The sequence below is a fragment of the Glycine max genome, chromosome 17, assembly GCF_000004515.6.
Source record: "Glycine max cultivar Williams 82 chromosome 17, Glycine_max_v4.0, whole genome shotgun sequence".
Classification (NCBI taxonomy): domain Eukaryota; kingdom Viridiplantae; phylum Streptophyta; class Magnoliopsida; order Fabales; family Fabaceae; genus Glycine; species Glycine max.
The window spans coordinates 39,541,176-39,558,009 of record NC_038253.2 but is presented as its reverse complement, the minus strand read 5'-3'; the positions used below and the strand labels follow the sequence as shown (position 1 = coordinate 39,558,009).

At 33.0% G+C, this 16,834-nt stretch overlaps 2 protein-coding genes and 1 long non-coding RNA gene across 3 annotated transcripts; 1 reads left to right on the top strand and 2 right to left on the bottom strand.

The window, feature by feature from the left end:
• Positions 1 to 479: 479 nt before the first annotated feature.
• On the top strand, positions 480 to 5,326 carry LOC100805702 (cysteine proteinase RD21A). Its single transcript, XM_003550273.4, has 5 exons — positions 480 to 1,622; positions 2,907 to 3,142; positions 3,240 to 3,380; positions 3,973 to 4,425; positions 4,867 to 5,326. The coding sequence occupies exons 1-5, from the start codon at positions 1,118 to 1,120 to the stop codon at positions 4,960 to 4,962; spliced, it is 1,431 nt and encodes a 476-aa protein (XP_003550321.1). The 5' UTR covers positions 480 to 1,117; the 3' UTR covers positions 4,963 to 5,326.
• A 4,212-nt stretch (positions 5,327 to 9,538) lies between these two features.
• On the bottom strand, positions 9,539 to 11,855 carry LOC102665578 (uncharacterized). Its single transcript, XR_419256.4, has 3 exons — positions 11,752 to 11,855; positions 9,834 to 10,024; positions 9,539 to 9,729 (listed from the first exon to the last, which is right to left on the bottom strand). It is a non-coding gene; the product is annotated as an uncharacterized lncRNA (long non-coding RNA).
• Positions 11,856 to 13,611: 1,756 nt separating this feature from the next.
• On the bottom strand, positions 13,612 to 16,259 carry LOC100807289 (uncharacterized). Its single transcript, XM_003550276.5, has 7 exons — positions 15,930 to 16,259; positions 15,521 to 15,574; positions 15,294 to 15,425; positions 15,066 to 15,174; positions 14,937 to 14,978; positions 14,762 to 14,818; positions 13,612 to 14,538 (listed from the first exon to the last, which is right to left on the bottom strand). The coding sequence occupies exons 1-7, from the start codon at positions 16,169 to 16,171 to the stop codon at positions 14,032 to 14,034; spliced, it is 1,143 nt and encodes a 380-aa protein (XP_003550324.2). The 5' UTR covers positions 16,172 to 16,259; the 3' UTR covers positions 13,612 to 14,031.
• Positions 16,260 to 16,834: the final 575 nt, after the last annotated feature.

Sequence of the window (16,834 nt, the reverse complement as noted above, 5' to 3'; positions counted from 1 at the left end):
CTTCACTGAAATGAAAAATATACTAGTAATTTTTTCTTTTTATAAATAATTATCAAGTTTGTAGCTATTCCTTTTAATAATTAATTCACTTTCATGATAAGTATGTAAAATAATTAAAAATTAGGAGGAGAATAAATATACGTGATAAAAAATTAATATAACCTTAATCTTTAAAACTAATAAATGGATAAAAAATATTCTAATAATGTATATATATATATATATATATAGTTTGTTAGCTAAGAAATGTAGTATAATTTAAACATGTGTGAAAAAAGTGTTACCTAAAAAAGTTTTTCATTTCAGGGAAAGCGTACTAATTTGTAACCTATGAATGGGTCAAGTGTCGACGATTGGTGTTGCGCGCGTGAGACAAGTGATCCAATTGTTCGTCCATGTTGTCGATTGGGGCAGCCAATTCCCCATTTAATGGGTACTCTTCTCCATTGTCCATGTCCCCTCCCTCTTTAATTCCAATCCTCATCACATGCCCTTTCTCCCTCAATCCTCATCTAACTACCATATCTTACTAAGAGCCTAGCTAAGATATTATTTTTTTTATCAATAAATCACGGTAGAAAATCAATAAATTAATAAATAAGATACCAAACCCATAATTTTGAATAATTTTCAAAAAAATAAAATTAACTAATAAGATAATACATACTTGAAAGAGTGTGTCTCGTATTGTTAACATTATTTTTTTCTTTTCAAAACCAAATATAATATATTATATCAATAAATTGTTGATGTTTTTTTTTAATAAAATCTCAAATTTAAGTCAAAAGAAAAAAATATAATTAAAATAAAAAAATTCATTAAAGATCATCAATAGATTTTTTGAAATAGATTAAAGTGGCCAATGATATGATAAAAGTAAAACACATTATATTCTCCACGTTAAATTATTAAATTCGTTATATGAATATTTTTATTTTATTTTGTTTAATAATTACCAATTGATCGTCCACGTCCCTCACGGATATGATTAGCTAGCTAATCTTGATTAATTATTATTTTAATCTAATCCACCCCGCTCACCCTATCATCTGTCTTTATAATGTCCATGTTCACTGCACCTTTCCTCACTCTCTCACCTTTCTCCTAAAACATCTCAATGGGTTCTTCTTCTATTACAACATCGCCCGCAACCATGACCATGGCTGCGATCGTGCTCCTGTTCACGGTCTTTGCCGTTTCCTCCGCCCTAGACATGTCGATAATCTCGTACGACAGCGCCCACGCGGACAAGGCCGCCACGTTGCGCACCGAGGAGGAGCTGATGTCCATGTACGAGCAGTGGCTCGTGAAGCACGGGAAGGTGTACAACGCGCTCGGCGAGAAGGAGAAGCGCTTCCAGATCTTCAAGGACAACCTGCGATTCATCGACGACCACAACTCCGCGGAGGACCGAACCTACAAGCTCGGACTGAACCGGTTCGCTGATCTCACCAACGAGGAATACAGGGCCAAGTACTTGGGAACCAAGATCGATCCCAACCGGAGGCTCGGAAAGACCCCGAGCAACCGCTACGCGCCACGTGTCGGCGACAAATTGCCTGATTCCGTTGATTGGAGGAAGGAAGGTGCTGTTCCTCCTGTCAAAGACCAAGGAGGCTGTGGTAAGCACACTATGACTCTCTAAGTTTTAAGTCTTAACTCTTACGTTCCTACTTTACCCCTTTCTTTATCAATTTAAAAAAAAAAGTTAAATTCTTTACTTGTTTTTTAATTTATCATCGTGGATCGATTTTTAATTTATGTTTCTTAAGTTTAAAATGTTTTCTGTAATTGTGGAGTTTATCTGCGATTTGATGTTTGATTAATCATCCACATGAACATGATCTATTAATATCTGAAAAAATATATTATATATCTCTGTAGTATAGCTACTACTACTTGTATACTTTACTTGCCCCTTGAAAGTTAAATACTTCTTTTTTGAGTGATAATCGTCAATCGTTTTTTAGTTTATGCTTTTGAAATTAATTTTGTGTCAATAATTGTTTGTGATTTTTTTGTGGTTTTATGCGATTTGTTGCTTTGCTGTTTGATCATCCACTTGATCTATTAATATCTGAAAAAAAAAGCTATCCACACAATACCTCCTACTTTACCCCTTTTTCAATAAAAAAGAAAAAAAAGTTGAATTGTTTACTTCCTTTTTAATTAATCATCGTGAATCAATTTTTAGTTTATGCTTTTAAAAATTAATTTCGTGTTCAATAATTGTTTATTTATTGTTTTGCTGGTGCTTGAACATCCACATGATCTATTAATATCCGGAATAAAAATATCTAAGGAATAAATTTAATATTTTATTTTGGTTTGTGGTTGGAAAAAAAGTAGTTGTGTTTCTTAGATTTGAAACTTTAATGTAAGGTTCATTTTGAGACCCCCACCCCTACCCTTTTGTCCCTATGATTAAATAATTAGGTCAGGATTACAAAAAGTAGCATGATGGCCCGTGATAGTTGATATATCTCTCACGTTTAACGTCATCAGGATTCTGGGTGTGTTCTATTTATAGTTTGGAAAACACCTAGATATTCAAATGGTTTGTGCCTATGTGCACCTTTTGCTTAACATACCAATCACTAATATAGTTCTGTCTTTGTTTACCTTACCATTTTTTTTTTTACCTTTTGCTGTCCCAGAATAATGAATATTCTTTATTTTTGAACCTAAGTGAACAGATAATAGTAAAAAAGTTCCTTTAGTCTAGGATGAAGTGAGTCTTGACTTATAGCAGAGTGAGGAGCAGGATAGTGCTTCAGTTTTTGTAGTTATATTGTTACAATTTAATGAGTTTCTGGCAGTGATCTGAATCTTTTTATAACCTATAGTTTTTTTTAACAAACTTTGCTTATCTTGAGATTTGTTTAATGTTTTTTTTCTTAATTTAGGGAGCTGTTGGGCATTCTCAGCAATCGGTGCAGTAGAAGGAATAAATAAGATAGTAACAGGCGAACTGATTTCGTTATCAGAACAAGAATTGGTGGATTGTGATACTGGATATAACCAAGGATGCAATGGAGGACTTATGGACTATGCATTTGAGTTCATAATCAACAATGGCGGCATTGATTCTGATGAGGATTACCCATACCGTGGTGTTGATGGTAGATGCGACACATATAGGGTCAGTCACTTGGTCCTGATTATTTGATGATTATAGTAGTTATCACTCAAGTTCTTATATTGATTATTTTTTGTTCGGTTATTTTGCTATTGTGCAGAAAAATGCTAAAGTCGTTTCTATTGATGACTACGAAGATGTTCCTGCCTATGATGAGTTAGCCTTGAAAAAGGCCGTTGCAAATCAGCCCGTGAGCGTTGCTATTGAAGGAGGGGGCAGGGAATTTCAATTATATGTATCTGTAAGTTTCTTAATTAATTTCTTTCATAAACTTGGAAGTGTGTCTATTGCATAGAAGAAGTAGAATGGGAAGATTCAAAATTACTGAAGCATAATTATCTAACAATGAACAATCCATTGTGGATTTTTTATATTTAATGTTTTGAGGGGTGTTTCACCACTAAAACGTGAGTTCAGTGCAGCACTTAAATTGGATTGTGCAAATGCATCAACTCAAAATCAAGTGTAGTTCTACAAGCAAGTTTGAGTTGAAGTTAGTAAAAAATTCTCCGTTAAATTTTATCACATACTTGCTTTTGATATAAATTTCTAAACTTAATCACTTTCTTTCTTAACCCAATTTTAACAAAATCAATTTGAAAAAATTAATATATCACTCATCCAAATGTGTTATTATTCTTTTCTTCTCTTATCCATTTATTCTCATTGTTACCTATACACCTGATAGAAAACGAATTTATCATATGTTCATTAATCATGTGTGGTAAGTGGTTTTGCTCTAGCTAATCGGCTTATCCTCCAAGTCATTCTCCACATCATATTTACTCTATATTGATAAAATTTTCTCATTAGTATATTTCATTTTTTGTCAGGGTGTATTCACGGGGAGATGTGGCACAGCACTAGATCATGGTGTCGTGGCTGTTGGGTATGGAACAGCTAAAGGTCATGATTATTGGATCGTAAGGAATTCATGGGGTTCTAGCTGGGGAGAGGATGGCTACATCAGATTAGAAAGAAATCTTGCTAACAGCAGATCAGGCAAGTGTGGAATTGCAATTGAGCCATCTTATCCCCTTAAGAATGGTCCAAATCCCCCTAATCCTGGACCATCACCCCCTTCACCTGTGAAGCCGCCAAATGTCTGTGACAACTACTACAGCTGTGCTGATAGTGCTACTTGTTGCTGTATTTTTGAGTTCGGAAATGCTTGCTTCGAGTGGGGTTGCTGTCCTCTTGAGGGTGCTTCCTGCTGTGATGACCACTACAGTTGCTGCCCTGCAGACTATCCCATCTGCAACACTTACGCTGGAACTTGTCTCAGGGTATGACTAAGACCATCTAATATTTTCTAGCTGCTTTCATTTTAAACTGAATTTTCATAGGGAACTAACCATTGTCTATTATTTTAGATATTGGTGGATGATAAGTTCATTTGCATAGTTCTTTCTAAATGATTATAGAGCTTATTGCATTTACACACCTCTTGAGGTTTATTGAACGTATTATCTAATGTTTGAAACAACTCTCGTACAAGAACACTCTGTGTAATATGATTCTTGGATATTAGAAGGTATCAATGTAATGTATAAGGAGTGTCAATATAATATATTTCAAACAAACAAGGAGAGTTAATATAGGGATAAGAAAATGGAGGGATGACAAGGAGAAAATTGGTAAAACCTTAAGGGGTGTTAGGTATAATTTACTCTTGATTGTAAAAATTGCTTTCTCTTTTACTTATCTGAATTTTCTGTGTATGGCAGAGCAAGAACAACCCCTTTGGAGTGAAGGCATTAAGGCGTACTCCAGCGAAACCCCATTGGACCTTCGGACGTAAGAACAAGGTCAGCAGTGCTTAAGCAGTTTAAGGAAATGTGAACGTGCAGAAGGAGCCAATGATGAAGTAAAAGGGAAGACGAAGGACTAAAGCACCAGCTGGATGCACTTCCCCCTTCTTCACATAATGCTGCACGTAACATAAAGATCTTTACCATTTTATTATGATACAAAATAGATAATGTTCTGTATCAAATTTCAGTCAGACATTGGCTCTGTACATAGGGTTATATTATCGATGCACTGTATTTGTATTCAAATTCCAAATGGCGAACATATTTGATTGCTGTTAGTTTTCAAGGTTCTGTAGATTATGTGACAATGCAGCAGCAATATTTGGATTTGTCCCATATTCACATGCTATTTTAATTTGCTTACAATGTGGAATTCATTGGACCCCTCTCCTTTATTTGCTTTGCCTTATTCTATGTTCAGTTTAGCTGCTTAAGTTGTGAGGATATTTTGGTTGCTGGAGCCTGGAATTGACTTAGCAACTTTTTAATATGTGGGCTAAAGCGATAATAATGAAGTAGGACATGCTCGTTGATAGAGTAAATAATTGTTATATTATTATCTAATAATATACTCATGTAAATTGTTGATTTTTACAATTTATTCTAAGAGTCATGTTTGATTAATAATTAATAGTATAAAAAAGTTTATATCGAGAAATTAATAACTTATATTGTATAATGGAGGGTTTAAAATTATTTTGGTTAAAAGATATTTTGGTGTACAGATCTTTTGTTGAACGGTGTCGAGTAAATTGTTTCGTGTAGGTTATCAAATAGGTAGGCGATCATATTCATGCATTCATTTTTTTCAAAGCGTCTACTATTTGTTGTCATCCCCTTCACAATTTGATATCGCGTTTCATTTTCACACTCTATCTTCATTCACATGTTTTCATCCATTTACTCTCCTCGTTTACACAGTTCATTTGAGGGGCTAAAGAAATAAGTTTTTTAGGCTAATCTTTTGATTCTTATAAAATAGGGAATTTTGATTTAGAGTACAATTTATAATAAAATAAATATATTGGTTTGAACATATTAACAACAATAAGCAACACATTCAGATCAAACAGCAGAAACAAAAAAGATAAATAAATTTTAGAGGTACCTACCCCTCCAGTCATTGTTATCGACTTTCTTTAGCCTTCACAATTTTAGCTTTCCAAACCCACACTCGCTCAAACTTGATAGTGTGTTTATCTGAAGAGAAGAATAGATTTGGTGATCAAAACTGAGAGCACCTGCTTCTATTTATAGAGCTCTACCGATCACAAAGCTCAACCTTCATGGATCAGAACGTGGGTTGTTATTTGTTGTTGAGCATTGTAGAAGATAAGGATTGAATGTGGGAAGAAAATAGACCATGTACAAAAACCCACTTCCCATACAAACTGCAACAGAAAAACAATCCAGGAATAAAGAAATTGAAAATTCTAACATTCTCCTACTTGATCCATTTAACCCAACATTAGTCATAACAAGAAATAAAATATGAGTCATGACAATAGGTCTTCTAATAGCGAGTATTATCTTCCATGTACCATAATATATCAAGTCTCTAAATGCTAGCTTTCAACTTTATGAATAAACCATATATTTATTCCAGATCTAAACTTAATAATATTTCTCAAAATAAATAAAGGAATATGTGTACAAAACCATATGAGAAAACATCAAACTAAATAAGAGTTTCAAAAATATCAATCGTACTACATGATCCTTAAAATTCTTTGGTGGTATGCCTTTAGTCAAATGATCAACAATCATCAACTTAGTGCTAATGTGTTCAAAGACCACTTTCTTTTCTTTAACACATTCTTTTATGGCTAAGTACTTGATGTCGATGTGCTTATTTTGACTTTCACTTTTATTGTTCTTAACCATGAATATCACAACAGAGTTGTTAGAGTACAACTTCAATGGCCTAGAAATAGAGTCCACAACTCTAAGCCTAGACACGAAACTCTTCAACCATACACCATGTGGGGTAGCTTCAAAACAGGAAACGAACTCAGCCTCCATAGTGGAAGTAGTAGTCAAGGTCTGCTTGACACTTCTCCAAGATACAGCTCCACCAACTAGTATAAAAATATAACCGGATGTTGATTTTTGTGAATCAACGCAGCCAACATAGTCTGAATTTGAGTAGCCAATCACCTCCAAACAATCAGTTTGTCTATACATGAACATGTAATCCTTTGTTCCTTGAAGATATCTCATCACTTTTTTTGCAGCTTTCCAGTGGTCAATACATGTATTACTCTGATATCTTCCCAAAACTCCAACAACATATGCAATGTCAGGTCTGGTGCAAACCTGAGCATACATAAGGCTTCCGACAACTGAAGCATATGGAATATTCTTCATGTGTTCTTGCTCAAAATCATTTTTCGGGTACTAACTCAAATCGAGTTTGTCACCCTTCACAATGGGAGCTACACTTGGTGAATAATCTTTCATGTTAAATCTCTCTAAAACTTTGTAGATATAGGTCTCTTGAGACAAACCCAAAATGCCTCAAGACCTTTCCCTATAGATCTTAATGCCTATGACATAAGATGTCTCTCCCATATCCTTCGTATCAAAGTTCTTTGAGAGAAGTTGTTTCGCCTCATATAGCAAATCCTTATCATTAGTTGCAAGCAAAATATAATCAACATATAACACAAGAAAAAAAATCTTACTCTCATTGACCTTTTGGTATATACATTGATCCATGATGTTCTCTTCAAAACCGAATAAAGTGATGACCTCATGAAATTTTAGATACCATTGGCAAGAGGCTTGTTTCAATCCATATATGGATTTATTAAGCTTGCAAACTAAGTGTTCACTATCACTAGAGGAGAATCCCTCAGGTTGTTTCATGTAAACCTCTTTCTATAGATGAATATTAAGGAATGTCATTTTCACATCTATCTGATGTAACTCAAAGTCAAAATGAGTTACTAATATCATAGTTACATGGAAATAATCTTTCTTAAATACAGAAGAAAATGTCTTCGTATAGTCGATTTCTTTTCTTTGAGTGAATCCTTTGGCAACAAACCTTGTCTTATGTCTCTCAATGTTGCCTTGTGAATCTTTCATTGTTTTAAAGACCCATCTACATCCAATGGTTAGATGTCATAGAATCCAACTCATCTTTCATAGCATTGTATCATAAGTTTGATTCCATAAAACTCATGGCCTGTGAAAATGATTTAGGATCATTTGTGGCTCTAATGTTGTAGTCTAATTCTTGCAAATACACCACATAATCACTAGGAATTATTGACCTTCTGACTCTATTAGACCTTCTTAATGTTGCTTCGTGATCTTCTTGAAGATTTTGTTGTTCCTCATTACCAACTTGATCTACAGGGTCATTTTCAATAGTTTGTGGAATTTCAATCACTGGTTGTCTAACACCTATTTGCACTTGAGGGGTGTGAATGACAATCAATCTATCATTTGAGCCAATGGGTTGAGTTTCATAGTGATCATTTTCAGAAGTAATATCCTGAAATGGACCATTTCCACTGATTAAGTCATTCTCAATAAATTTTACATTTCTCGATTCCACAATCTTAGTGCTATGTGATGGACAATAGAATCTATACCCTTTGGACCTTTCTGCATATCCAATGAAATACCCACTTATAGTCCTTGGGTCTAGTTTCTTTTCTTATGGGTTATAAATTCTCACTTCAAACAAGCATCTCCAAACCCGTATATGTCGCAAACTCGGTTTTCAACCTTTAAATAACTCAAAATGTGTCTTTGAGACAACCTTGGTTGGAACTTGATTTAATATATACACTGTCATCTTTAGTGTTTCAATCCACAAGAATTGAAGAAGTTTTCTATTACTCCTCATACTTCATACCATGTCCATTAAAGTTTTGTTTCTTCTTTCTACCACACCATTTCGATCCGAAGAACCAAACATAGTGTACTGGCAACAATCTCATGTTTTTGAAAAAACATCACAAATAAACTAGGTGCTTGTCCATTCTCCGTGTATCTACCATAGCACTCTCCACCTCTATCAGATTTCACGATCTTAATTTGCTTTCCATATTGTTTCTCAAATTCGACCTTAAAAACTTTAAAGGTATCTAAAGTTTCATCTTTAGAATGAAGTATGTAGAGATACATATATCGTGAATATTCATCTATAAAAGTCATAAAGTATTTTAGACCACTTGAGTCCATCTTGGGACAAAAAATATGAGTGTGTGTGATTTCTAATAGGTTTGAGCTCCTTTTTGAACCTTTTTTAGACTTGTTAGTTTGCTTACCCTTAATGCAATCTACACAAGTTTCAAAATCAACAAAATTCAAAGCACTAAGTACCCCTTCATTTACCAATTTCTTAATTCTCTCGATAGAGATGTGTCTTAATCTTCGATGCCATAACACAGAGGATTCCTCATTCACAACACATCGTTTTAACCCAACAATAACATGCATAGAATTATAGGTAGTATCATTTTGAAATTCAATAAAGTAAAGCCCATCAAGTAATGCACTAGAACCAATAATTCCAAATTTATTACTTAAAGATAAACCAAAACCTAAAAAATTAAAGGAAAAGCCCAATGGTGCAAGTCTTGATACATAAATCAAATTCTTAGAAAAACTTGGAACGTAAAATATCTTTTCTAAACACAAAATAAAATCGTTGCTTAAAACTAAATTGCATCTCCCAATGACTTCCACATATGAGCTCATCTTGCCTCCTGAATAGATGTACTGCTCACTTCCCACTGGCCTCCTTAGGTTTTCCATACCCTGCAAGGTATTATAAACATGAATTGTAGAACCAAAATCAATCCACCATGTGTTATGATTAACATTAGCCATATTAGATTAACAAACAAAAATAAGTGAAGTACCTTTCTTGTCGAGCCAGCTCTTCAATTTTGAACAATTTTTCTTCATGTGCTCTTTCTTCTTGCAAAAGAAACACTTTGACTCTTTCATTATGACAGACTAAGTAGGAATCTTGCCCTTCTTATTGACTTGATCCCTTTTCTTCTATCCCTAAGAAGTCAAATACACTTTTTCACCCTCTGCCATCATCAACCTTATCAGATGTAACAAATTAATCATCAATGGCCTTCAAAAGATCCTTGACCTTTTCATTTTGATAGACAAAACTACTAGTAGATATATTGGTTTTTATGAACATCACAGAGAGACTATTAGATCTCTCTCATTTTTTCATAAAGATCAACAACATTTGGAGTGCTAGTTTCAATAATACCCGGTGGTTCATTTTTTCTAATGACATAGTCAATATTCATCTAGCCTAAATGAAGGAGAATTTTTTCCTCTAAACCTTATAATTATTCTCTTTCAATTTGGGAATATCACATTTAATATCAGAAATGCTCGCAGATTGATTAACTGCAAAGTTCAAACATACATTCTCATTATTCAAAATTTGAGACTAAATAAAATATTATGTTTCACCAATGTAAAACATGTATTTGTTTATGAACCTAGTGGCATAAAACTTGCCTATGGGCTAAAGTCTTACTCAATTAGATTCAAACTTATATAAAACTATCAAATCATATTCCTTCTTTCTTAATTCCTACGAGTGAATTAAGAAATATAACTTGATATTTTATCCTAATTAGTCATACAAATATAATAAAATTCTCGTGGGTAGATTATATCATATTACATATGATTAATCACAACTAATGTTTTAAATGTGATTTTAACACTTAATATATATAAACCTAATCAAATTAAAGATGATGTGACTATTCTCTAATCAACTAAATTATATTAATTACTTAACATTAATTAATTCTTAATAAAAAGCTAAATATTTGCATAACATTCTCAATAATACAAATAATTGGATAACATTGCATAAATATTATTTAACGTATAATAATCATAAAATCATAGATACAAAATTTAGGAAATAAATAAACAATATATGCATATCATTATTCAATAAAAGAAAACACATAAGCTATCTAACTATTAATTTTAAGGTGCATAAATTATTTAACTTAATATTACATGCTTAAATAAATATCAAATTCAAACATACAATTAAACAAAATAAACAAATAATTTAAACACATTAAAATGCACTAAATAATTCATAACCATATATGTGCTAAACCATTCAATTTAATTATTTATGATATGTATAATCATCAATAAAAAATATACATGCAAACTCATAATTAAATTAATCTTAACACATAAATAATAAATTAATTATAAGCAACATATTAATTAAAATCATTAAAGTACTTTATAAAATTTAAATAGCAAAACCTGTGCCTATACAAAAAGCAAACAATGGACTTTCAAAAGAAAAAATGATGGCCACATCACGCTAACGTGTTTCAAAATGTCACGTGATATGAAAAGGGTAACTTGGCTTGAATTAATTAGAAACACATCAACATGTGTTGATATTTTACACGATGGTCATCGTCCTCAACCTTCAGCCGGGTCATTTTGACCCGATTGCAGCCCACGGACCTCCACATAAAGCTCGATGGTTTCTCCATTTTCAACACTGAACTCATTGTTTTTTAATTCAAGAAAACTTAGAAACTCAATTTTCATATGATTCCATGTCTTATTAATAATTTAAACGTTCAAAAACAGAATACTCATGTCTAAAAAAAAAATAACATATGAGTGTCAAAAAGTAGCAAGACAAATAAGGTTCTGATATCAAATATAATAAAATAAATATACTAGTATGAGCATGTTAAGCAACACATATTAAATAGCTGAAGTAGAGAAAAAAAAATAATTTTTAGAGGTACCTACCTCCATTTATTGTTATCGACCTTTTTGACAGCCCTTTATAATTTTAGTTTTTCAGATCCTGGTTCAAATTTGATGGTGTGTTTATGTAAAGAAAAGAATAGACTTGGTGATCAAAATTGAGAATACTTAATTTTATTTATAGAGTTTTGTCCATCACAAAGCTAAGCTTAGATCAGAACATGAGTTGTTGTTTGTTGCTCAACGGTATAGAAGATAAAAATTGAATGTGAAAAGAAAATGGATCATGTACAAAAATTCTACCTCCCATAAAAACTGCAAAAAAAAAATTGAAAATAAAGGAATTCAAAACTCCAACACAATTTGTGTAAACAATTCGAGTTCTTCATGATCGAGTTATAGGCAAACAGATCGAGTAACAGTGTATTTGAATATAGGTTTGCAAACACTGAATGTTTGTTCATCTCAATTCCATCTAGCGATAAGTTTTTCCATTTTGGCTCATTGAAATGTGTAATAATTTATATCCAAATACACTGTAGGATTGTCAACAGTTGAGAAAATAATTGTGGAGGATTTAAGCCATGAAAATACTTTATTCTATAACAAAGAAAACATTATAAATATGAAACTAGCTAGGGGTAATTAACAAGCATTGGATTTAAACTACATGAAGGTGCAGTTATTTTCAACTCTAGAATTTCAATCCGACTCTATTGAAGTTACAATGATGGGAAGCTTCCTTTCAAATTTCAATCATGCAACTTCGACAATCGAGGTAAGTGATGCAAAATTTACAAAACCTTTATATAGTAAAGCATAAGGGTACCCTATGCCTATCCATACCTAACATAAGATGATTTATGAATTTAACCCCTGCTTCTTCTTATATTTGTTGATGGTAGGAATTGAAGTATTAGAAGATTTACAATAATTCATATATATTATTTAATTAATTTAGTTAAATCTCTTTGTCTATTATATATATATATATATTTGATAAATGTTTTTATTTGTTTCCGATTGAAGCAACTAAAATATCCTTTTAATAAATCTTGTGTATTTATAGCTAAGAATTTGAGCAGAAAAATGGTGGCGTTGGGGACCAGGGGCAAAGACTAAATTAACAGCTGCTTGATGCAAACGTGAAACATCACTCACTTTCATTTCGTTTTCAACACCAGCTCACGACATGGGACACCTCACTTTAGATGGATAGGCCTGACACAAGGTCCAACTTCACTTGCAAAATGCAATCCTGCCCGGGAAAGTCTATCTTTTTTAACTTAAGGCCATCATAGCTTGGGGATCACTGGTTTTACAATGACTACAAAAATTGCAATTAACATGCATCATGTAAGGTTATCGATGAACATGTAATGTATAAGTTAAAACCATTTACATATCTTTACCTAATAGAACTTCTAAGGTAGTTTGGTTCTAAGTCTAAAGACTCTTGTGTCAAGAAATCTGTATGAAATATAATGTAAAATTTTGAGATAATTTACTTTTTTTTATTTGGGTGATCACCCGTCATTTTATCTTGTTATCTCCGAAAGGCTAGAGATTAACCTTTGCAGTATTAAGATTTATTTAAGAAATTAACTTATATTTTTTTATATATACAAATTTAGATATTTGATTATATATTTAAGAAATAAGATTATCGGTCAATCATAATACATTGTATGATAGAGATTGAAAACAAATGGATATAAATAGTTTGAAACAAATGGGAAAATATTTTTTCTTCTTTTAATTCTCAATTATTGCATAGCTGTTACCATTTTGCAATCATCAAGAGGCAAAAATATTATCCAGCCAACAACTTGGTCGCGGGGTGTTAAGACAACATCAACATCTCTTCACACGACAAAAAAAGGTGAGATGTAGTGCACAAATGAAATGAAGTAGCAGCAGATTATATCTTCACTGCATTTATATTTATTTAGCATTAATTCACAAAAGAGAAAATAGTAGACCATAAACATTCCACCTATATACCCCGTGTGGTGGCCTTGTGCTGGTAGAGAAATATAACCAACTCTCTTCAAAAACACCAAATTATTACAAGCTAACTAAAACTAAGGGATGATCATAGTCATTCTCAAATCAAGATTGCATTGATGATTCACCACACCTTTTGACACATTCTTTCTAACACACTTATTATCATCTGTTAAAATTCATTAAAAACTGCAAAATTATGAGTGCGACTCAGTAAATAAGAAGCCAAACCCACAAAATTTTGTAATTTCCAATAAAGTTAACAATGAAGTATGTGTTTAAAAGAGTGTGTTGCTAGCGGTTCTCTCTTATTTATCAAGGATTCCACCCTGCATTTTTGTTCTGATCTCCATTAGCAGCACCATGAAATCTGCACTCCTCAATCTTCACTTTGTGGTTGGTCTTATTGGTTTCAAGAACTTGAGGGGGATTATTGGAAGGAGTAACATATGGAAGCTTTGATAGCATAGCACCAAAACTACAAGACATGTTGGGCAAGGAAGGTGGAGCTGACCAAAGAGGTGACCCTTGTGTTGTTGTTGTTCCATTTTGGGGTGGTGGATTCCTACCCAAGTTGATGGATATCATGGAAAAGAAGCTGGATTTTTCCTCATGCACTCCATTGACTCTTGTGACTTGATTTGTTGCATTATAGGCAGATAGGGTCATTTCATTGCTTTCCATCATTTGTAGGTTTGGTTTGGCAATGCATGGATGTTGAATGGGTAGGTGTGGTCTTTGAATGGAAAATACACCTGGTATGCTGTGGAGGTAGCTGAACTTCCTTTGAATGCTAACCACAAAATTGAGATCTTCAGCAATCTGAAGAAGAAGAAGAACCCTTTAATTAATAGTTTTTTTAATCGGCAAATGTTAGTTTTTGTTAGTAGAAGGGATCGAATCCACGTCCTTTCCCCTCTTTCATTCTCTCTTAACCATTCAACTCACCTTATATCTCAAAAACCCTTTAATTATTAGTAAATTGGGATTTTGAACAAAATGTAGAAATAATATTTGGAAGGATAGAAATAAAAGAGACCAAGACCTTGTTAAATGAACCAAGTTGTACTAAGCCTTCTCTGACAGCAATGACAGCAATGGTCTATCAAAATGAATGACAATTTGATAACATCAATTAGATCAAATTTGATAAAAAAAAATTGATGTAAACTCTGCCATTAACACGGGTTTCTGAACCCCTTCTGAATGAATTTACTAACCTGAATACCTGAATTTAACTGAAACTCCCATGTCTTTGGTTGCTGTCAAGATTAAATGTCAAGTTATAAAACTAAAAATATAAACCAAGTGTTTTTTTTTTTGCACTTATTGTTAGCTACTTCCCTTACATGATCCATTGAAGCATTCCATGCACCAATGTAGCTAGATTCACACCCATTTTGAGTGTCACTGTAAACCCATTTATGATTATTATCTGCGGCCACTTTCCCCATTAGTCTGCAGAATATAGATATCAAATAAGAATACACTACACTTTTTCTTTTCAGGAAAAGGTAATAAGCTTTCTTTTCTTAAATGTGGCCAAAAATGTAAAAAGGGAGCAATGTCATTCTCACCCTTCTCCATAACTATAAACTTCATGAGACATTTTGAAGAATACATCAGCTCCAAACTTGTAGTTCAAGCATCCATTCCTCCCTTGTTCACATTCATTAAAATCGCAGAAACCATCTTCCCATACAAGGATCCTAACAAAGAAAACCCTCCATTATTTCAAATACCCCAAAATATACAATGTTCATGTAAAATTGTCTATGGTTTATCACAGTTCCACCAAACTTGCCAGTTTCTTTTGTTTCCCTTTGAGCGATCAAGAGCTGTTCCTCCAAATTCCCACCTACAAAGAAAATAATTAATTAAACATCAAACAAACATCCACATACATATATACAGTCAAATTTCCCATACTTACCTAGGTGGTAAATGGTAATAACATGCGTGTGGTTCATTTGTCTTACACATTCTATATATGTTGTTAAATTACTTATGACAAAAATTAGATACAATCCCATAGTTATTTTTTGTGTTGTTCTCCGATCAAAATTAGAGTTTCATTTCAGTAGTAGTCCATGTAGTAAAGGTTTTCATTAAATGTCAACATGGATTCTGGAGTGAAACTTCAATTCTGATGGAAGAACATCACCAAAAATGCCTATAGAATTGTATATAAGTTTTGTCGAATTATTACTTACCTAGGCGGAGGAAAGTTTCGAGGTACTATCCTCCAGAAGACTGCATACACCCACTTGGAAGAAGTTGAAGAAGTGGGAAATGAGCAAATGCTTCTAAGAGTGTTTTGCAAGAGACAGTCAAGGAAGGGTACTCCACTTTCCATTGTCCAAAAGAGTGGGAGGAGTAAAGGGTAGGGGGCAGAAAGTTTGGTTAAAAAGGGACCAGAAATGCTAACAATATTGCCAATGGTACCCACTTGCATTGCAGCTTGTAGTTGGAGACCACCAAGAGTGTGTTAGCTCCAATATTGAGAGTTGGTGTAGTTGAAATTTTAGAGTGGGGCCTGAACATTTTCCCTTTCTGCTTGGTCACTGGTGAGGAACATTTATAATTCAAATATCCTTAAAAACCATTGGTAATGGTTAGAGTTTGGTTTGATATTTCCATTTGCATGAAAAAGGCTTCCTCCTCTGCCACTTTCCCTCCATTCTTTCTTAGTATGGACTATAAATTCTTAATTAGGAATAATTTTTACCATGTTTCCTCTTGAGGTGTGGTTGAATACAAGAAATTAAATAAACAGAAATGTTTTTACTATGTTCAATAAGAAAAACGTGAAAGAGAACATAGAAATAATCTTTGGCATTTAAGCTATAAGTATAACTCTGTTTTAACTTTTTTTATGAACATTCTTTTTTCACTTAAATAACTTCGTTCATGTTCAATAATGATTTGAGCATGTGTGAAACGGTGCAAAATTTAAAAGTTTTACCCCTTTCTTCATATGCTGCTACAAGATAAAAACAATGAGGTTTCAATTGACTTGCTCTGTAATGCATGACCACTTTCAGAAATTTGAGTTAATTGGCATCATTCAAAACGTAGTAATAATGATGATGGTTTATTTAGATCTTTGTAGAAAAAG